We start from the raw sequence: 22,668 nt of genomic DNA on the forward strand, positions 1-22,668 counted from the left end.
GTGGGAAATAGAAACAGCTGTAAGTTGAAAGGGGTAACAAGCAAAGCAGAAAAAAATTGGGATCGATGGTAGCATACAAGTTATATATAAAATAAATTCTTTGAATGTGCATTAAGTGCTTACATGGTTGGAACAATGTTTGGTGCACTATAAACACTTTGAAAGTGCTGCTAGTTGTGTGGTTTTTTTTGCTAAAAGTTAAGCAGGTAACTGAGTAACATAAATGGCAATACTATTTTGGATCCAAGCATCATTAGAATTGGAATGTTCAATTTTAGGTTCACTATGTGAGATAAAAATAATATTGAAAACTTGGTCAAGGTCCCCTAATGGTTAGGGGTGACTTGAGACAGTTGTTACTGTTGGGAGTAGGAGGAGTGTAGAGAATCATGAGAAAGAAAACAAGACTGAAGCTAAAATGCCAGAGTGAATTTCAGAGAGAAAATAGTAACTTGGTTTTTTTTTAATCTTCAAAAGAAAATAATTTCTAGTCAAGTTTTGGCTAATATAGTAGATGACATTGCAGTTACTTTCCTCACAGTGCCGGTCTGTGTAAGTGGAAAGTCTTCTACACTCATTTCAAGAATGTCTTTAATACACACACACACACACACACACACACATTTTTAATTGTGGTATGAGTGGTACTTTAATTCAAAGCAGTACCAACAAGTTACATATTTTGACTTCTCAGTTCATTTTTCCGATTGATATTTACAACTAACTTCAAGGTAAACCTAACAGATATACTTGAGAATTTGGCTGTGACATCAGAATGTTGAAATTGCCTTCTTCACCAACACTTTCTCATGCCTCTTCCCTTCAGTCCAGCCTTAAAAAATCCAGTGCCAAAGGAATCACATAGAGAACATGTTTGCTGATGTTTTAAAATGAAGTATTATTAGTGTAAAGTAGCTGCCACATAAGAACCAAAATTCATAACAAAGACCTGAATTGATTGGTTCAATCAATAGTAGCTTTTATCAGGCAAAAAAAGAATAGACTTAAAATTTTTTGAATACCTATATTTTAATTTTGATTATTCACAAGATGAGAAATTATTGATAGTATTGAAAAAGCAGAAAAGTTATTTTTCATCTCTGCATAAATTTAAGATGAAAAATAATAGATTTATCTACCAAATTGACTGAATTATTTAAAAAATTTTTTTACTAAAATAATCCAAACATGTCTGATATTTATTGTGTCAAAAGTGATTACTTCATTTTTTATATCTATTTATTGACAAGTTAATACTTGTTTAAACTAAAACTATAAAAAATTCTGAGTATGGATTATAATCTTAATGTGGACAAAATAACTATCCAGATATCATAAGAGTAAGACCTCTGTCTTTCTGAGTTGCAATGAGCTTATAATATATTGTTCCACAAGAACAAAATGGTAATAACACCTAATGTAGTATATAAGCTTAAATCTATTTCTGCTGTCTGCTGAGAATCTTGTCCTTAATATAGAACCTGCATTTCTAAAGTTTATGTTTTGAAAAACGTTACTGAACTTTATTCAGGAACCTGCCTGCTACCATTCTTAAAATAGCATTTTGTTTTTTACATGTTCTTCTAGTAAAATCTTTGTGTACCTTCCCCCCCCCCCCTTTTTGTTTTTTTTCCACTTGAAGGAAAATCCTGCATATTAGCCTGTCGCTGGTGTGGAGAGGGGAGTGATGGGCTGGCATTTCCTGCCAGCCTCCCTTCGTAAGCAGTAACCGTGTGCTTTCCAGGAGGCCTCAGTGCTTGGGAAAGGCACTGAGTGACTGTAACCAGCTCTCAGTGAGATTCTGTGTTGATTAATAATTAACATGCATTATTTGTGCCCACGACCATGCCATAACTTAATTTGTACAAGGCCCTTAAATGGAAAGAGGGGCCACATTTGCTGCGTAAGCCTCCCTCACAGAAGGGCAACTGTCCGAGTGGCTTGGTGGCCTACCGGACCCAACCTTTCAGATCTTCTGAGGTTGTGTATCCCCTTCAGGTGCACAGTAGTTAGTCCTCATGATTACAACCAGGGGTAACAAGAGCAGTTTACAGTATCTGACATGGTTTAAGGAGGGAACCAATCCCATTAGACAGATTTGTTCGTTTGTATTTGCTAGAGAATAGGTGACCACATCCCTGTCCTGAGGGAAAGGAGCTGAGCAGCCAGCCAAGCCCTGATTAACCCCCGGGAGGGGAGGAGGCCAGACAAGCTGCCTAATTCTAGTTAAGCCACCTAAGCAGTTGGAGGAGGCTTAGCCTGCTGCTTCCAGGATGAGGGTGGGTTTGGGGTCAGGGAAGGAGGTGTGACCAAGATGTCATTCTCTTGAGGCTTCTCTCTCTGATGTGTCTCTCCCCGCCGCCCCCCCCCCCCCCCAAATTTGAACAAATAGAAATCTATATGGGGCTGTGATGAAAAGAGGGTTAGGCCTAGAAATCTTACATGAAACGGGTATATTTTATTTTCAAAGTTTTTTGAGCTTTGAATAATTCAAGATAGAATTTTTGTCCCTTATGAAATTATCAGGTGAGAATGACTACAGAAGGAGATTTAGAGATTACAGTAGGAAATGTGTACTATCCCTAAAAAAATAAATAAATAAATAAAAATCCTAAAAAATACCTTGAACAGTGAATTCCCTTTTGTGGCAGTCCTTTGGGCTGTATTATTGTACAAACTGCTACCGTACACTGTAATTGTTAGAATTCTGTCTGCTTGTTGCTTAGTTTCAGAACAGATTTTGTTGTGTGTTTATATCCAGCTAGTAAACAGGTCTTTGTTTCTTCAGCCGTTTAAGTTTCACATTTTCTGTAGGTATCTGGCCCTTGGCTTGTTTCTGCCACTTCTGGCCTGACAGTCTGTTGTTGAAATTCTGTTTCTACAATCAGCACGCATTTGTTTGTTGTGGAAAATGTGGCTTTTTCCCTCCCAGTCCCTAAACGTGTTGTGCTGAAAACTTTGATCCCTTTTATGCTTTCCCGGTTTCGTGTAGGCCGAGCTTTGAGGGAGGGGTAGGTTCGAGTTCGTAAACATGAGCACGGTGGTCTGGTTCCCACAGTTTGCGGTGGGTTTTGAAAGCTAGTTCATTGTTTTCAGTAATAAAAACCTTTTACTGTATTCATGTTATGCTGTCCAATCTCTGCAGGTGCTGAAGAGAAAATTTTGGAAGAGTTTAAAGAAACACACAATGCAGACTCTCCAGATTTTCAGCTCCAGGCGATGATCCAGGCTGCTGGCAAGCTAGTGCTGATTGACAAGCTGCTGCCAAAACTGAAGGCTGGTGGCCACAGGGTGCTTATCTTTTCCCAGATGGTGCGCTGCTTGGACATACTGGAAGACTACCTCATTCAGAGACGGTGAGGCCCCGGCTCCATGAGAATAGAGAGGAAATTCAGAGGTGCCCTTGCACAGGGCTTGCGTGGCTCACCTCGGAGTGAGACCTGTGCTGAGGGGGTGGAGTGGGGACCTCGCGTCTCCTTTTTAAAGGCTGTGGGTGTACAGGGCAGCCATTGTGTACAATGGCTGCCTTCGGTCTGTGCGATTTTGTGGGCAATTTTGTTTCCCGTTTTCTTTCATTTGACCAGGGGAGAATAGTTCTGACCTAAAATTGAAATTGTTTGTTATTTTGCTGTTGGAGGTGTCAGTTATTTTTAGAGGTTAGATATATCGGTGGAGAGGAAGTAAAATAAAACGTAATCTCTGGGCATTTGAACCAGTTGTGTGAAAAACAACAAAACCCGTTTGTTCTGAAATTGCTTCTCATACATAATACCATCGTTAATATATATCCCAAGTTGTATTACTGTCTTAGAAATAGAAGCAGGGAGCCGATGTATGGTGGCTGTCCGCCAGGCCTCCTTGCTCATGCTGACCTTTTCCAGGTACCCGTACGAAAGGATCGACGGCCGAGTGAGAGGCAACCTGCGCCAGGCAGCTATCGACAGATTCTCCAAACCTGACTCAGATAGGTTTGTTTTCCTTCTGTGCACGCGGGCAGGAGGCCTAGGCATTAATCTTACTGCTGCTGATACCTGCATCATCTTTGATTCTGACTGGAATCCCCAAAATGACCTCCAGGTAAACATGCAAGAGAATCTTCCCGGTGCCTTTTTTTTTTTTTTTTTTTTAAGACATTCCACTGTGACGGAGAATCCCCATCAAACCAATAAATTAAAGTCATGTGGTCACTCAGGCGGTATCCCTTGATGGGGGCAAATGAACCAACTAGTCATCAGTTTATTAATAATGTAAAAGTAGTTCCTTTGTGTGTGAGCCCTCCTCGAAGCCGCACCTGTTCATTGGCACAGCAGATGCTCCCCTATGGACGACAGAGCCTTTCTTTCTCTGTCGCCGTCAGCTCCCCTTTTCTTCCAGGCCCAGGCTAGGTGTCACAGGATCGGACAGAGCAAATCCGTGAAAATCTACAGGCTGATCACACGGAACTCTTACGAAAGGGAGATGTTCGACAAGGCGAGCCTGAAGCTCGGCCTGGACAAAGCGGTGCTGCAGTCCATGAGCGGAAGGGAAAACGCAACCAACGGGGTAAAGCCACACGCACCCACCAGGCCCCTTCACTCACCCCGGCTCCCAGTGAGAAACGCTCCAGCATCTGCTCGTTTTCCAAGCTCAGTGTTTTCTTCTAAGCACTGTTTCCACCTCCTTTGTCCCTTGTTGGAATTTAGGTTTATCCTCTTTGAGAAAAAAATAGATTGTTTAGTCTAAAAACATTTCAACTCTATGTTTTAAATATCTCTCTAAAACAGGTGCAACAGCTCTCCAAGAAGGAAATAGAGGATCTTCTGCGGAAGGGGGCCTACGGTGCGCTCATGGACGAGGAGGACGAAGGGTCTAAGTTCTGTGAAGAAGACATCGACCAGATCCTCCTGCGGCGAACCCACACCATCACCATTGAGTCCGAAGGGAAGGGCTCCACGTTTGCTAAGGTGCGAATGGGTCGGAAGAGGCAGGCCGCCTACAGACACTTAATAGAGTCTGCATGCAGCATCTGTGAGGTGCTCAGGAGATGCACATGGAACGTTTGCCTTCTTACCCAGAATCGAGAAGTTAATTAACTCCCTGTGGAGCTCCTAATGCATAAAACCTTTGTTTGTGTTTTGGGTCCTGTTCTATCATATGGCAAGGTGGTCACTCACCTTGGCCTCAGAGCTGCTTCCTGGCTCCCAGGCTAGTCCTTTTCCTGTGGCCATGACCCCAGCCTCTCCACTTCTTGAGATCTGATTCCTGACATAGCCTCTAACAACTGGTCACTCCCATCTGTCTTCCCCTCCAGCTTCAGTGCCATAGCTCTGCTTTCAGAGCTGGAATCCACACAAGCATCATGCATACCAGTTGCTCACTGCCTCCCTTTCTACTTCTTTTTCAACTTCCAGCTGCACCCTCTCCGCCTCCTCATCAGACCAGCTCTGGCAAAGGTCACCACTCGGGGCTGTTCCAGCAAGTGCCCCTCTGAGGCTTCCCCTGCATATTGACCTACCTGCCCTTCCACGCCCAGGCCCCACGTACACTTTTATTTTCAATAGCTTTCTTGAAGTGCAATTTGCTGACCATAAAATTCACCTTCTTTACGTGTGCCTTGACCTTATTTACACTCCTGTAACTATCACCAGACATCTGCGTGTAGAACATTTCCATCACCCCAGGAAGATCCCAATGCCCATTAACAGTTCTGTGGAGCATGCCTGTGTGTGTGTGTGTGTGTGTGTGTGTGTGTGTGTGTGTGTGTGTGTGTGTGTTTGTCCTGCCAAATCCTTGGCAACCACTAATCTACTTTCTGTCTATAGATTCGCCTGCGCTGGATTTTTCAGATACATGGAATCATGCAATGTGTATTTTGTGTTTGACTCTACTCACTCAGCACTAAGTGTTGAGGGTCATCCATGCTGTAGCCCAGATCAGTACTTCCTTTTCATTGCTGAGCCGTGTTCCATTATATGTCTATGCCTCATTTACCAGTGGATGATGGACATTGGGGTTGTTTATTCACTAATGGATAGTGAAATTTTTGATCGTTATGAATAATGTTGTTATGGAACATTTGCATGCAAGTTTCTGTGTGGTGATATGTTTTTGTTTCTCTTTCGTGTATACCAGGAATGGCCTTGCTGGGTCATATGTTAGCTCCATGTCTAACCCTTGAGGAACCTGCCAGACAGTTTTCCTAAGCGAACGTACTGGTACCTTTGCTTTCCCACTGGCAGTGTCTTAGATTTCTAGTTTCTCCACAGCCTCTGCAACGCGTTTTATGGTCTGGCGCTTTGATTACAGTCGTGTGCGTGATTGGGACGTGAGAGCCTCTCGGGTTAGAGCTGAATTTCTCTGATGCCTGGGGCATCCTTTGCTTGTGGCCCTTGTGTATCATCTTTGGAGAAATGTCTGTTCTAGTTCTTTGCTCACCTTTTGAGTTATTTTTTTTTTATTCTTGAAAAGTTAGAATTTTTATATATTCTGGATAAAAGTTATCAGGTAATACAATTTGCAAATATTTTCTTTTGGTCTTTTCTTAACGGGTGTTCAGTTCTAATGAAGCCCAGTTACCTTCCCCCCACCCCCTTTTTTCTCTTTTATTGTATTGTTTGTGCTTTTGCGGTATTGTCTAAACTGAAGTTAACAAAGGTTTGTCATCTTCTCAGAGTTTTATGGCTTTCACTCTTACACCCAGATCTGTAACCATTTGCGTGAGTGCTCGTGTGTGATGATGTTGTAAGACAGGGTCCACCTTTCTTATGGGTGTGGACATCCAGTTGTCCAGCTCCTCCTCCTGCGGGCTCTCTGGTCTGCCACCTCCTCTCTCTTGTCTCTGCCTACACATACACACCTGCTTGTTCACCTGAGTAACACCATTCAGATGCCAAAGTTGGATGCTGCCATTTTTCCTGGCTTCCTCCTTTTCCTTCGTACTTCACATTTAGCTAGGTTCTCACTCCTTCCAATTAATTTTTTAAAGAAACTTTGTTTCTGCTAGAACTGTTTTCAGTCTTCATTACTTCATCGTTAAACTACAGTAGCCTGTTCTACCCTCCACACTCCCACAGCGATGCTTTTGCCTAGGATGCTGTCCGGTCCCCAAGCAGAGTTGGCTGCTTCCTCAGGATAGAGTTCGGATTCTGTTTATATATAGGACACGCACGGCCTGCCTTAATAGCCTGATATTTGGCTTACTCTTCTTTTTAAAAAATATATGTTTTTGATTTCAGAGAGGAAAGGTGAGGGAGAGAGATAGGAACATCCATGATGAGAGAGGATCAGTGATCGGCTGCCTCCTACACAATGCTAACCACTGAGCCATGCCAGTGGTGCTGGCTTACTCTTCTTGATTACCCTCAATCCCCGCCACTCCTCCCTTCTCCTCTGTTCTTTGAGCTTTCAGCAGCCTGGTCCAGGCATTGTTTTCTAGAAAGCCTATTCTCCCTTCCCAGCAATGCCCTGCCTGTACCTTCACCCCCACCTGAACCTGGTTAGGGCCTTTCTCTGTGTATCAGTTGCACCTGTACACCCCGTTGTTACCTGTGGTGTAGTATGCTGCACGGTCTCCTTTTGTTTCCTGATCTGCTTCAACCCCTGGCCCATGAGGGGTGGTCTTTGTCCTGGTGCCATTGATGACGGCAGCTTGACGGCGGCATCTGGCACACAGTGGGAGAAGGCAGACATGTTTGAGTGAATGGATAAATGGGAGCTATTCTGCATTTTACCTCTGAAAAAAGCATCTAAAAGTAATGCATATTCCTCCTCCCCCCCCCTTTTTTAGGCCAGTTTTGTTGCATCTGGAAATAGGACAGATATCTCTTTGGATGACCCAAATTTCTGGCAAAAGTGGGCTAAGAAGGCCGAGTTGGATATCGATGCCTTAAATGGGAGGGTGAGTGAGAGGTTCTGTTCACGCCCTATCTGACCTAACCCCAGGCCGCTCTGATAGACGTGTAAAGTGTGTCTGTCTGCCGTCTGCTTTAGAACAACCTGGTCATTGACACCCCGAGGGTGCGGAAGCAGACCCGGCTGTACAGCGCAGTGAAGGAGGACGAGCTGATGGAGTTCTCAGACCTGGAGAGCGACTCCGAGGAGAAGCCCTGCGTGAAGCCCCGCCGGCCCCAGGACCGGTCCCAGGGCTACGCCCGGAGCGAGTGCTTCCGGGTGGAGAAGAACCTGCTCGTCTACGGGTAGGTGGGGCCTGTGGGCTGTTACTTTAAAAGCAGTTGGAATTCCAGTGGGCACAGGCAGGCAGTACCTGTGCGTTTGGGTTTCTGTGGCTCCCGCAGTCAGGGGAACTCTGCAGCGACTTCGAGGGCCTGGGGCGTTTGGTTGACGTTGCTCAGTCCTCGAGGATTTGAAGGAGCACGAGTTTGTCCCAAAGGAATTGGGTCAGCTCCCAGTTTACTTGATGATAATAACTCAGAACAAAGTTTCAGAATCACAGCGACTTTTCTCCTTTAGCTCCACACGGAATTTACTACCGCAGTAATCTTGTAACACCTTTCTGTTATAAAAATTTGTTCAAGGGAAGGATCTCACTTGTGAAGCTCTTCCAGCGGATGTTCATTTGAGGTCTCTGAAGGTGCCAGCTCTGCGTCCCTGTGGCACCCCCAAGGTGCTTTGCAGGGCAGAGTGCTTAGTAATTAATAAGAGGTCTCTAGCCCTATTGTGAGACCGGAGGCAAATTCCATTCAAGTACAAAACCGCCACTAGAATGGCCTTTCTATAGATCTGACAATATCCTGTCTTAGGTTGTTTTTTTTTCCCCCCCCAGTGAGTCATCATTAGTTCCAGAATAAATACAAACATTCTGTTTCATGTAGCACACCGGGCTCTGGCCTGGCCCTTCCCATGGGCAGCCCAGATTCCTGTGAGGACAGACCTCTCCATCTCCTTCAATGGGCCACAGTCTGTCTCATCTCTCTTCCCATAAGCCCTTCCCGCTGCCTAGAGCCAGCCCCTTCCACCATCTAACACACACACACACACACACACACACACACACACACACATATGCAGGCTTGAGCTGCCCAACCCCTCCTGCTGTCCTTGGCATCCAGGGCCAGCATCCCCTCGGCACCCTGCACCAGGAAGTCTGGTCTGCACTTCCCACCACACTCAGGGGCTGTTGGTTTATGACGATGTAGTGGCTTCTCCCCTTGGAGACACAGCTAGCAGCTCAGGGCTCTCTCTGTGTCCTCGGGGCGGAGTGCAGTGCCGGCTGACACAGTGAGTGCTGCGGCAGTGGTTGTGGAATAAATGAAGTTCAACGAAAGCTCATCCTGTGTGTGGTCCCGGGGTCCCCTCTCCTATTGCCTGTGCAAGCTGCTCACCCTTTCTTGTCAGTCCTCACACAGCCGAGAGACTCCCCACCCAAGCCCTTTGCACCTGCTTCCATGTTCCGGCTGAATGATCTAAGTTGAGAATTTTGCCGGTAGCTTTAGAAATGGAACACATTAATAACTCCTGAAGCTAAGAAGTGTCCCTAGGGCATACTGCATTTTAGTGAAGCCCTTCCCTTCTCCCACAGGCATCACTAGGTGTTGAACACCTACTATGTGCTGGGCACTGTGCTAGGATAGTCTCAGATACCAAGGACACAGCTGTAAGCAGGACAGTCATAGCCCCACCTGCAGCAGGCAGGTGAACAGCAGAAAGCAGGAAATGGCTTGGCTGGGAACTCTGTGCAAATGGAGCGTAGAAGCAGGTCTTCCTTTAAGACACAGCTCAGGTATTCTGTCTCTGCCGCTGGGGTTCAGGGCAGTAGAAGAAGGAATTCCACAGAAGGTGATGTGGATAGTCTGTGACTTGATGGACATCTTGAGTGAGCCAGGGTAAGAGGGAGTGTTGGGATTTGAGTTGGGGGAGAAGAGAGTTTCTGGCAGAGAGGGCAGTGTGTCCAAAGGCCTAGAGCTGAAGGCCAGCCTTGCGATTTGAGGGCTGAAAGGGGTTCATAAAAGCCAGAGGGACCAAGCCAGGGCGGAGGGAGTTCTGGGCAGGCACTGTGCTTCTCGGCTGAGACTCCCCATCTGCAGGGCACTGCTCTCATTGGGAAGAAGGCAGCCCAGGGGCTCGGTCAGCGGCACTCTGCGGGAGGCACAGCTCAGACCGCATCTGCCTGTCTGTTGTACGTTCTCACTTCACAACACGTAGGAGAAAGAACACAGCACTAGGTTAAACCCGAGACTGTGATCCTAACTAGACTGTTCAGCCCCTGCAGTGTGCTATCTGCCTGGTTCTGGCCACAGTCCCTTCTCCACCTGTTTCACATGAGGACCTGAGCGTGGGCGGGACGTTTCTCCTGTGTGTGCTCTTGGAGTTGCGTTCTCCGTTTCAGAATGCAACCTGAGCCTGTCCACAGACTGTCTTTCATTATTGATTGTAGCACCCCTTAGGGTTGATGAAACCACATTTCTCGGCCCTGACTGGGGGCTGTCACCTTGAGTCCCTGTTCATTTCATATGGTTGGTCAGCATGGAAGCATGCAAACTGTGACTGCAGCACCTCTGAGAGAGTGTAAAATGTCCAGGCCCTGCTTGCTCTCTGTCTTTAGAGTGGCTGCCGGTCTGAGTCTGAGGGCAAGCCCCTGTCCTGCACTGAGGAGCCGTGGACCGCAGCCCGTGCTGGGATGGGAGCTTTCACGCTGGGCCCTGGACTGCTTTCCTTTCAATGAATATTGCCAGGTTTTTGTTGTTGCTTAGCAAGAGAAAAGAACCACATTTAAGATCTTCATGTGCCTGGGAACCCCACAGTCATGAGAGTTTTGACCCAAGATGTCCTAACCCCGCTGCCTGACTGTGAAAACATGCCCCAGACCTACACTGAGGGCACCTGTGCATGCTGAGTGCTTGCTTTGCAGCTGGGGACGGTGGACGGACATCCTTTCCCACGGACGCTACAAACGCCAGCTCACTGAGCAGGATGTGGAAACCATCTGCAGGACCATCCTCGTGTACTGCCTCACCCATTACAAGGGGGACGAGAACATCAAGAGCTTCATCTGGGACCTGATCACGCCCACGGCCGACGGCCAGACACGCGCCCTGGTCAACCACTCCGGTAGGTCATCTTCGTGCTGTACGGCGGCAGAGGCCGCCGGGGCCTGGCAGCACGGCCTAGACCCCGTGTTTCCCCGCTTTGGATGTAGAAAGCTTCTGTTACTATTACAGTAACAACACCCATCGTCATTGTTACCGCTATGATTCTAGGTTTATCAGCCCCGGTGCCGAGGGGAAGGAAGGGGAAGAAGGTGAAAGCCCAGAGCTCACACCCGGTGGTGCAGGACGCCGACTGGCTGGCCGGCTGCAACCCCGATGCGCTTTTCCAGGAGGACAGCTACCGGAAGCACCTGAAGCACCACTGCAACAAGTGGGTGATCTGGGGGCGGAGGGCTCGGTGGTTCCTGTGTATGTACATTTGTGTGCGTGTGCGTGTGTGTGTGTGTGTGTGTGTGTGTGTGTGACTATTAAGCTGTAGTAACTATCTTTGCACAGCCTTAACTAGTTTTCTTCAAACATGATGCCAGGTCATATGATGCCATACCTTTAGATGAGTGATTTTTACTTATTTACTTACTGTTTTGTTAATCCTCACCTGAGAATATTTTTTTCATTGATTTTTAGAGTAGAAGGGAGTGGGGAGGAGGGAGAGAGGGAGAGAAACATCAATGTGAGAGAGACACATTGATTGGTTGCCTCCTGCACGCACCTTTACCAGGGCCTGCAACCAAGGAACAGTCCTTAGATGGCAATCCAATCTGGGACTCTTCAGTCCAAGGGCCAATGCTCTACACACTGAGTCAGACTGGCCAGGGCTGATTTTGAAAATTGTGATAAAGATACATAGCACAATTTTAGAATTTTATCATTTGTAAGTTTATAATTCATTGGTATTAATTACATTAAAAATGTGTACCCCTCATCACTGTCTAGCCCCAAAACATTTTCATTGACCCCCCAATATAAAAACTGTACCATTAAACCAAAATTTGCCTGCCACTCCTCCTCATGGTGACCACCATTCTCTGTTATGAATTTGCCTATTCTAGGTACCTCGTAAGTGGAAATTTACAGTATATGTCTTTCTATGTCTGGATTATTTCATTTAGCATATTTTCAGAGTTGACCCATGTTGTAGCTTGTGCCTGAATTTTAGTCCTTTTAATGGCTGGATAATATTCCATTGTATAGATAAGACCACCTTGTGTTTATCCATTCACCTAACTGTGGACACTTGGATTGATGGACACCTTTTGGCTGTTGTGAATAGTGCTGCTGTGACATTGTGGATAACAAAGTTTTGTTTTGTGTTTAGTGTTGTTTTTCAATTACAGTTTACATTCACTGTTACATTGCGTTAGTCTCAGGTGCACCTGTGGATGACTGTGTTAACCAGTGTGAGTTGGGGAATATGATTAGCTTTGTACTATCCCATCTTCAGCTGACTGCCCGAAGGGGAGTTGCTGCGGAATGTTCATGTTATTTTTTGCTTAATCACGCCTATTGTTTGGTCTTGTTTGGCTTATCTTATGAGCTGAGAATCGTATTCATTACCTTTATTTCTAGAACTTTATTCTGTATAACTGAACATATATGTTGAATCTAAGTTTATTGCATTGCTTGGAGCCCTGCTAACCTTCTACTTCTTAAACCGGCATCTTCACATGTTGCTTCTTCCCTTGCTCTGAGCACACTATTCAGTGTCAGCAGTGCAGCCGCACTCACTGAGCCACCACCCCTTCCTGGCCGTGTTGCCTGGCGTATGCCCCCGGCCCCTCCACGACTCCCTCTCCCTGTGCGTCAGCTGGAGTTCTGCAGCAAGGTCTCACCTGGAGAAGGCAGGATAGAAAGAAATGCGTGTGTGTCTCTCTCTTTAAAATTAGCCACCACAGTCTGAGCACATGATGCTGCAGTGTGCCTAGCACTGCATATCGACGGCATTTGAGTTGTCTGAGATGAGAAGTACTGTTTTACCCTATTTCCCTGACAAAAAACTGAGACTCGGGTACTTACGGTTCCTCCACTAGTGAAGGGGCAGGGCCGGGTTGGAGGCCCAGACGGACAAGGCTGGCACCCTTGTCCTCAACCAACCCCACCTCAGACGCCTACACCCTTCTCGGGGCTCACACAAATAACCCTGGAGAATACCTGATGCTCCCAGGATGCTTCTCACCCCTTTTTAAACGAAAGTGTCTTCAGGGCTGCCTTTGATCACTGTCTTCAGAGTTTTGAGTCTTCTAAACCATTACCTCCAACCATCTTGGTGCCTCAGAAACTGTTTTGTCGTTACTGCTGTGGCAAGTCCTGCCAGGGGATAGCTGCTGGAAAACTTCCGTTTCCTTGTGGCTTATGTGAACTTTGGGTAATTAGCCTCATGAGTTCTGGATTTGAAGCCTGGTCAGGTGTGGGAACAATGGCTGTGGCCTCAGGTCCAGTGGGGTGGTGTTTTTGTTTTTGTTTTAAATGTATTTTGATTGATTTCCGAGAGGAAGGGAGAGGGAGAGAGAGCTGGAAACATCAATGATAAGAAAAAAAGACAATGATTGGCTGCCCACAACATAGGCATGTGCCATAACCGGGAACTGAACCATGACCTCCTGGTTCATAGGTCGATGCTGAACCAGTGAGCCACCCTGGCCAGGCTTAGTTTCCTATTCTGATGTCAGTAACAGACTTCCCTAAGGTGTCCTCCCTGGCCGTGTAGGAGATGTCCTGTCTGGCTTACAGGTGTGAACTCCTTCAGGTCAGAGGCCACCTCCCGTTCACTTGGTAACCCTGCCGGCAACCACTGCGTCCTCCTCAAGGGCTCTGAGTTGGCCAGATGCATTGGTTTGCATTTTATCCTCTAGAAAAAAGATGACATAAAAGTCTCCACATAACTGGAACTCCTCCCAATGTAGAAAATTTGTCTTCTACCAAAAGAAAGAGAAACTGTTAGAGTCGCCGCCATTTTACCAAGTTTTGGTGAATAAAGGCGAATCCAGCCCATGGTTGGATATTCCCTGGTGAGCATCCTTTTCGGTTCTGGGAGAATTGTCCTTCAAGTCCTCTCACCAGAGAAGGCAGGCGCAGCCACAAAAGCTTGATCTGCCTGTTCTTCTGCTGGCTCAGTTGGGCAAACCAGTGTTAAATCTTATCAAAAGAAAGAAATAAAAAAGCATTACCCAGAGTGAGTGTTCACCTTGGAGTGTATAGCCCCACACTTTGCCCGTCTGAGCCCAGGTTGGCCGGGAGCAGGCTCCTGGTGGAGGGAGGTGCGCCTGTTCCACATATGACCAGGAATGGTCTGTTTTGGTGAAGCTGCCCCAAGTTGTCATTTGATATTTTCAAAGACAATTACCATGTCCTAAGAGTCGGTGTGAAGTAGTGGAGTCAGTGGGCCTGTTCCGAGTAGACCATGCTCAAGGTGACTCTGACCTTGGCTGTGCCTCTTGTCTTCTATTATCTCTGTTTTCATGTTTATAACAGGGAAATTGTAGAAATTGTAACTTGCCCCATTCCATCATGGTGTCCTGGTGCAGAAAACAAGCGAGTATATGGGAAGTGTGTGTATGTTGGAATTACCCGGCTGGGCAAATAGCACTTGGTATTGTCATTTACTCACAGCCAAGGAGGCAGTCTCGGCTCCTAATCCTGACTGCCCCCGAGAGCTGTCCAATAGGAGATGCCAGACTCGGAGCAGACTTAGGCCCTGGGGAGTTCCCAACCAGGTGGGCTTTAGTGAAAGAAGTATGTTCAAAGCCGCTGAGGTAATCCAAGTGAGATTGAAAAATCTGGCTCCTAGAATTCCCAGGATTTTTAAACATTAATTCTTTGAGAATGACTGAGAACGCCAATGAATTAGACATATTTTAATTGCCTTTGTAATTTTTTATTATTTTTTAAGTGACAACTTAGGCTTTCAGATAATATACCATAAACCAGAAGGAATAAAAAATGGTTAATGTTCCTTAAGGGAGAAGCCGATGACCCACACCCAATCGCCAACTTCCTTTCTCGGAAGCAAAGTTCTATAATCTGAAAAACCTGACATTCCATATTGAGGGTTTATTGTAAGGTAGTAAAACCAGATTTTATATCGTGTGTATTCCTACAACTTCTGATGTGCTTCCAAAAATGGCATTAAGGCAGCAGCTGAGGAAATTTTATGAGATAATGAAGCAGAACAGTTACTGAAAGCCATCTGCTCAGTTGTTTACAAACTTGCTTCAATACTTCAGAGGCAGTGGTAGGGTACGTGTCTGAACTTCACAAGCTGCCCTAGGTAGGACGAAGGGAAGTATGCCGGGCTGGGCTGAGCCCGGTCCCTCTCTGTGCAGTGTGAACGGTTGCCAGGCAGGCCTGTTGGAAGCCAGCAGAAAGCACCACACAGAGGTGATTATGTGCCACCATCTGTCACGCTTCAAGCCTACCATACAGCATGGCTAATCAGCCTTGGCAGGATGATGGATGAACAGCAGCAGCTGCCAAAAGCCACTGTTGGCAAACAGTCCTGAAGTTAAGAACTTTTTCCCCCCTCTGTCTTCCTCTCCAGGGTCCTGCTGCGTGTCCGCATGCTGTACTACCTACGACAAGAAGTGATAGGAGACCAAGCAGATAAGATCTTAGAGGGCGCTGACTCAAGGTTAGTGCATGCACGCATGGGTTCTCTGCCCCCCTGCCATCATCCGGGTAGTTAGTCGGAACACATCATGGATCGTGTTTCAAAACCTTCACAGACCACGAGAAGCACACGTCCTGTTTTGCATCTCGAATGCAGTGTTTGTCCTATGAGCTTGGGGACGTGGCGAGAACCGGGGAAAGCCTGTGCATGCGTGTGTGTATGTGTATGTGTGTGTAAATGTGTGTAAGTGTGTAAAGAGGTGTGAACTAAATGTATAGGAGTTCTGACATGACCTTTATAATGGGATGCTGGTGATGGCGTTCATTTCTGCTCGTGGTGGAAAGCACAGACTTCAGCCCTTTGCTTTCCCTTTGCTCACTCCTCTCCGTGACACCCAGGTGCTTACTGTGGGAAGGGCCACATGAGCTTGCACATGGTCAAATGACTTAAGAGATTTTAAAGCACGGGTGCTTGTCTTAAACATCGCACAAATGGCTGTCTTTCCAGTGACGCTGATGTGTGGATACCGGAGCCGTTCCACGCCGAGGTCCCCACGGATTGGTGGGATAAGGAGGCCGATAAGTCCCTCCTAATTGGAGTGTTCAAGCACGGTGAGTGACGTGTCCGCTTGACCACATTGTGACCGCGAAGCCCTTTCTCTGTTTAGAGCTCGTTGCATCCTCTCTTCCAAAGTCGTCATATTAACAAGGATAGTTCCAGAGGACTTTTGGCATCGACCGCTTTCCTGCACTAAAAATCTAATAGGAACTGTAAATATCAGATGCTGTTTTTGAATGTTTGTTGAGTGTTTGAGAAGAAAACATTTCTTTCTTGGCTGTAAATAAAACCCAAACCATATTTGTTTTAAGAATAGCCCAACTGTCCTGGAGCTCTCCCGAAACTTTGCTCCCAGCGCGGCTCCCGCGCCGACTCTGCCAGCCCGTGTCAGAGTGGACGGCGGGCTTAACCTCTGCTATTAATCTGTACAAGTGCCTCCTGGGCTTTGTTCCAAGCAATATTTCACAAATGTCAGTGCCGAGAACTCCCGGCTCCCCCGAGTGGGATGCAGCCTTGTTAACTTTGAAAGGCCGGGGATGCGGAACTGGCATGATATATACAGTGAGCGGTTCCTGATTATAATCCCAGCTCTCTGGAGGTCGCCGAGGTAGTCTCGGCAGCCCGGCCTGACTAAAGGGGAGAATGATGGCTTCTAAAACCTTCCGTGATTATAGTTTGGCTTGCGGCTCTGCGGCAGTTAGGGGCGGCGGGTTGTAGTACACACCCTAATTGAATTGTGCTGTTCTGCCGATGTGCCGCGGCCCCGCTCTGTGAGCTCAGCCTGTAAACCATTTCCTCGCACGGCGCTGTTGGGATCTGCCATTTCCCATCTAGTCAGCGTGGGCAGCCGAAGAGCAAATTGCAGTTTGAAAGCCATAGAGGGAACAGTGTCATCTTACTGACATGCATCATCCCAAACCCAATAAGACAGGCTCGCTGGCCTGACGGAGCGGGTTTTCTGCTGGCGGTGGAGGAACCGAGGCTGCTCCCGAGGAGGGTGGGTGCACTTGGCCTGCCTCTGCGGGGGTCATAGAGGAAACGTTACGAAGTCTTTTAAATGTCAAGCAAAATTAGATCTCGGGAAAAACAGGGCCAGAAATCTTCCCCGGCATCTCACAGTTACGGTTGAACCTGTGCTCCTTAGTATTCGTGGTCATTCTGATAACGTTCCTGGAATGTGACTTGGCTCCCCCAAATCTGTCCTGGAATTGAGGGGTCCAACTGCTAAATCAGGGTTCTTTTAAGTACAAGGAACGAAGCCCGCGTGTTGTTGTGGTGCTGTGATTCTGTTCGTGACGGGCCTTTCATTGTCTCTCTGTGTGTCCTCGGGCTGGCGGGGATGGCACAGGCTACGAGAAGTACAACTCCATGCGCGCGGACCCCGCACTGTGCTTCCTGGAACGAGTGGGTATGCCCGATGCCAAGGCCATCGCTGCCGAGCAGAGAGGAACAGACATGCTAGCAGATGGCGGTGACGGGTAAGAAGGACATTTTAAAATTTTAATAAACTTTACATCCGTGTTGCATCTATTGGCAGTGTTCTGTTCTTCCACTGCGCAGTGTGCTGTTTGAACTCAGTGATGTTTATCAGAATAGTCTGGGTACATGTCATCATGATTATTTAGACACTATACGGTATCTAGATAATCTGAAACTTGTCTTTTTCAAATGACAACAGACACCCCCTCACTCCCCTCCAGGCTTCCCACACCCCCTCCCTCCACGGCTGCCTGTTTTAAATACTGATAGGATGGCTTCTGATGTTGAACCCAGAAGTAAAAGTTGCATTAGACAGTCCTCTTCAGTCTCTTCTGATCAGTATGATTTAAACATTTTTGAAAATTTTTACACAGGGGAGAATTTGATAGAGAAGATGAAGACCCAGAATATAAACCAACCCGAACGCCATTCAAGGATGAAATAGATGTAAGAATCTGAGTATATTGATTTTATAGCTCCTGTAAAATATTATATGCCCATATACGACTTGTTAAACTTTATAGACGATGGCCTTTTCTTTAGAAGATAAAGCAAAATGAAACCCAGATTAAAATGATCCCATTTCTCTCATTGCTTTCAAGGAATTTGCCAATTCTCCTCCCGAAGAGAAGGAAGAATCCGTGGAACTGCGCAGCACAGGTACGGCTCCCTCAGCGCCGGGCAGGCGGCGGTGGCGGGCCAGCGGCCTCTGGGCTTTGGGGCGGTGGGTCTCAAAGCATTATCTCGTGTACGCTGACTCCTCCCCATGGGGAATAATTTAAATTTTGGTTTAGTGTCGGTTTTTCATTATGTTGCATTTCTTCGTTAAAATAACTATTTTTTGGATTAAGAGAATTTATTCATTTGCTTTATACCAGTTAGTGAAAACTTTTTAAGCATTTTTAGAACTATAGCTGTTAAAATGAAAGAAATGTATTTCTTGGAAATGAGGCATTTGCTAAGTGTCTAAGATAGTGCTGGTTTACAGAAAATACCGACCTTTTGCTTAACGTAAAATCATTAGCTAACAATTAATGTGAATTTTTTTTTTTTTTTTTTTTTTAGCTCAAGATTATCACATTACCTGGGAACACCCTTATAATGTAGTTCATGACATAAAGTATTTCTTTCTGTAAGATTGATTTAAAAAAGAAATGGTTTATAAGTTCCATACTAATATTATTCTTTATTAACATTTTCAAAATGAGGGCACTCTGATGCCCTTTCCCACACTGTCATTTGAATGTTAACGAGTCACCTTGTTGTGATGGAAAATCCTGTGTATTGCAAGGTTGCAGCTACACATTTAAAAAAAATATTTCCCCCCATTTTTTCAGGCAAGCACAGCGAGAGCAATGCTGAGTTAGGCCAACTGGACTGGCCCAACACCTCAACCCTGACCACCCGTCTACGCCGGCTCATCACTGCCTATCAGCGCAGCTACAAGAGGCAGCAGCTGAGGCAGGAGGCCCTGACCAAGACGGACCGGCGGCGGCGGCGGCCGCGGGAGGAAGTGAGAGCACTGGAAGCGGAGAGGGAAGCTATAATCTCCGAGAAACGGCAAAAGTGAGGTTTTTTCCCAGGGTTTTATTCTCAATTCCTGGCACATTTCTCTCTGGGCTGCTCTTCTAGGCCTGCCAGAGGCAGGAATCACATTGCAGACAATGATCATCAAAGCAGCCTATCTCCCTGCCCCCAAAATAAGTACCGTGTGGGAAGATTCGGGCAAAGAGGAAAAGAGATAATATGCTGGAAGCCTTTTCACTCCAGCACAATGCAAGCCAATGTCTTCTTTTCTGACAGGTGGACAAGAAGAGAGGAGGCTGACTTCTACCGCGTGGTGTCCACTTTTGGGGTTATTTTTGACCCCATGAAACAGCAGTTTGATTGGAACCAGTTTCGAGCCTTTGCCAGACTGGACAAAAAGTCTGACGAAAGCCTGGAGAAATACTTCAGCTGCTTTGTGGCCATGTGTAGGCGCGTGTGTCGAATGCCCACCAAGCCAGATGATGGTAGGTCCATTGATAACCAAAGTTCTACGTAACAGGCCAATAGAATGAAAAATAAGAGAGTGAACAATTGAAAGCCTGCTTCGGTTTTGTCCCAAATAAATGAGATTATTTTCATGTTTTCAGAACCTCCAGACCTCTCCATGATTGAGCCCATCACAGAAGAGCGTGCCTCTAGAACTCTCTACCGCATTGAACTGCTCCGGAAAATTCGTGAGCAGGTTCTCAATCACCCTCAACTGGGGGAGAGGCTGAAGCTCTGCCAGCCCAGCCTGGACCTGCCGGAGTGGTGGGAATGTGGACGGCACGACCGAGATTTGCTGGTGGGCGCCGCCAAACACGGGGTCAGTCGGACGGACTATCACATCCTCAATGACCCCGAGCTGTCCTTCTTGGATGCGCACAAAAACTTTGCGCAAAACAGAGGGCCTGGCAGTATGTCGGCCTTGAACCCACTGGCAGTGGGATTTGGCCAGACTCCGGCCGTCCTCTCATCCGCTCACATGCAGGAGGAAAAGGTGACGGGTCAGACTGAGGGCAAAGTAGAGGAGCCTGACCATGCGGCTGCCCAAGAGAAACCCACCATGAAAGAGGAGGAGGAAGACCTCGAGGGCGGGGACAAGGACCGTAAGGAGGACAGTGAGGCCGAGGCCAGCTCTGTCAAACAGGAGCTGAAAGGCATGGAAGTCAACGCAGATTCAGGGCCCAAGTCAATTTCCGAGAAAGGTTCGGAAGAGGACGAGGAAGAGAAGCTGGAGGATGACGACAAGTCGGAAGAATCTTCCCAGCCTGAAGGTAATGCCGCTCCCACCCCACCCTGCCCCCGCCCCTCCTCTGCACGGCAGTGGCGACATGCCGAGTTTTCATGCCACTGACAAAGCTCTTTTTGTTTCTTAAGTGTGCATTTCTCCTGTGAAGGGATAATTTTAGGTTATGTTTACTTGTATGTTCTGCTCTAATAAGACACGGGAACATGATATTTTGAGTAAGTTGAACTCTCAGGAGAGGTTTATGAATGCATAGTTTCTGGATTAAGGATAAGGGTTAACTTTATAGTAGTGGTGTATTAAAAATTCCAAGAGACTTTATTTGTTTGATCCTCACCAGAGGACAGAGACAGAGGTTGGCATCAGTGTGCGAGAGAAACATTGGTCAGTTGTCTTCCATATGTGTCCCGACGGAATTGACCCACAACCCGGCTTATGTGCCCTGACCAGGAATCAGACCAGCAGCCTTTCGGTGCATGGACTGATGGTCCAGCCAGCTGACCACTCCGGCTGGGCCCAAGTGATGCTAATTTTGACAGTTAAATCTGTGGGAGAAGAGTCCTTCACTGAGTAAATACGGAGTTATTTTTAGACAAATAATGCATAATTGATACAGTTTTAATTCAGAAGTAACAGGAAGGAGTGGAATCTAAAAATAATTGGTTCTCTTTGTAAGTCACACAATCAGGCATGTTGTACGGTTCTGCTGCAGCTGGAACTTACTTAGAGCTTAGCGGACAGGTTAGCCCCTTTCCTGTGTGGGGGACATGGGTTCTTGAGTCAGTCTTGGCTGCCCTTCAGCCTTCTCTGAGATGCACTTGCACAGCGTCAAGTGACTAGCGACGTGACCTCCCTAAGCTACTCTGCTTCTTCGTCGGTAAGACGGAATAAGTATGCCCATGACAGGCCTGGTGCAGGCTTTATACAGCAAGATCTGTAAAATACCCATGACCCTTGTGGCCATATTGTAGGCATTCAATAAAATGGAACGGATCAGTATTTAATTTTTTTCATCGTGTCCTTTCTAAACTTCTTTTTCCGTGATATTCTGGGAGTGAGTCATGCACGTTAACTCATTTCTCAGCAGGAGCTGTCTCTAGGGGGAAGCATTTTGATGAAGAAAGCAATGCTTCTATGAGCACTGCCAGGGACGAGACCCGAGATGGCTTCTATATGGAGGACGGGGATCCGTCGGTAGCTCAGCTCCTTCATGAAAGAACATTTGCCTTCTCATTTTGGCCTAAGGTTGGTGGGTTATTTTTTGTTTTGTTGACCCAAAGAGTGGGTGGAAAAAATTGTTCGAGCTTGCTTGTTCAAATATTATAGTTTTAAGTTAAACGTTGACACAATGTCTGAAGACTGTAGATGTTTCTCATGATTTAAAGAATGATTTGGAAAAGCCCAAAGAAAAAAAATCATTAGAATACTTTTGTAATAGGATGAGGAGGTGACATGAAGGGAAGATACTAAGAAACAGAACTATAATATCTATATGGACTTTTCTCCTTGAGGTTTTTAGGGTGGTAATCGTGTACTACCCTGTATAGGGATTATTGTTTCAACAGACTAAATAACCCTTTGGCGATATAAAATATGTGGATTTTTAAAAATATTTTGTTATTTGGCTAAAAAAATGCATAACATAAAATTTATGACCTTAACCAATTTTAAGTGTGTACATCAGTAGTCTTCAGTCTGTTCACATTGTTAGGAAGCAGATCTCCAGAACGATTTTTATCTTGCATGACTGAGACTTTACACCCATTGAACAGCTCCTTCCCGACCCCTGCAGCCACAGTTCTACCGTTTGTGTTAATGAATGTGACTACTTTGCTTGCCTCATACAAGTGCAATCATATAATATTTGCCCTTTTGTGATTGGTTTATTTCACTTAGATTAATGTCCTCAGGGTCTATCCATGTGACAGGGTTTCCTTCCTTTTTAGGGCTGAATAATATTCATTGCATATATACAGTCTATTTTCTTTACCCAGCCACTGGTCATTGGGACATCCAGGTTCCTTGTATCCCTTGGCTCATTGTAGTGCTACTGTGAGCAGGAGTGCATTAATGTCTCTCTGAGATCCTCTCCGTTCTTCTGTTCTGGATATGCACTCAGAAGTGGGATTGCTGGTCTCCTGGTAGCTCTAGACTTGATTTTTTGAGGAAGCTCTATACTGTTTTCTATAGTGATTACACCATTTACAATCCCACCAACAATGCACAAGGAAAATGTGTGGACTTTTTAAACCTGTATTTCAATTTTT

The 22,668-nt window shown here is 46.2% G+C and overlaps 1 protein-coding gene across 7 annotated transcripts in view; it reads left to right on the plus strand.

Annotated features, from left to right (window-relative positions):
* Window positions 1–22,668, plus strand: part of CHD7 (chromodomain helicase DNA binding protein 7) — a 174,845-nt gene that overhangs the window by 141,756 nt on the left and 10,421 nt on the right. For 6 of the 7 annotated variants that reach the window (XM_036436997.2, XM_036437000.2, XM_036436998.2 and 3 more), the window contains 17 exons: window positions 3,146–3,356; window positions 3,882–4,077; window positions 4,375–4,542; window positions 4,764–4,943; window positions 7,766–7,876; window positions 7,969–8,174; window positions 10,847–11,046; window positions 11,196–11,355; window positions 15,520–15,609; window positions 16,096–16,199; window positions 17,495–17,624; window positions 18,000–18,072; window positions 18,228–18,285; window positions 18,963–19,191; window positions 19,429–19,637; window positions 19,761–20,429; window positions 21,486–21,646. In XM_036436997.2, coding sequence (XP_036292890.1) covers window positions 3,146–3,356; window positions 3,882–4,077; window positions 4,375–4,542; window positions 4,764–4,943; window positions 7,766–7,876; window positions 7,969–8,174; window positions 10,847–11,046; window positions 11,196–11,355; window positions 15,520–15,609; window positions 16,096–16,199; window positions 17,495–17,624; window positions 18,000–18,072; window positions 18,228–18,285; window positions 18,963–19,191; window positions 19,429–19,637; window positions 19,761–20,429; window positions 21,486–21,646 — 3,155 coding nt within the window. The remainder of the gene's footprint in view (window positions 1–3,145; window positions 3,357–3,881; window positions 4,078–4,374; window positions 4,543–4,763; window positions 4,944–7,765; window positions 7,877–7,968; window positions 8,175–10,846; window positions 11,047–11,195; window positions 11,356–15,519; window positions 15,610–16,095; window positions 16,200–17,494; window positions 17,625–17,999; window positions 18,073–18,227; window positions 18,286–18,962; window positions 19,192–19,428; window positions 19,638–19,760; window positions 20,430–21,485; window positions 21,647–22,668) is intronic. The other variant, XM_036436999.2, reaches the window with a different exon arrangement.

The sequence above is a fragment of the Pipistrellus kuhlii genome, unplaced genomic scaffold, assembly GCF_014108245.1.
Source record: "Pipistrellus kuhlii isolate mPipKuh1 unplaced genomic scaffold, mPipKuh1.p scaffold_m20_p_14, whole genome shotgun sequence".
Lineage (NCBI taxonomy): Eukaryota > Metazoa > Chordata > Mammalia > Chiroptera > Vespertilionidae > Pipistrellus > Pipistrellus kuhlii.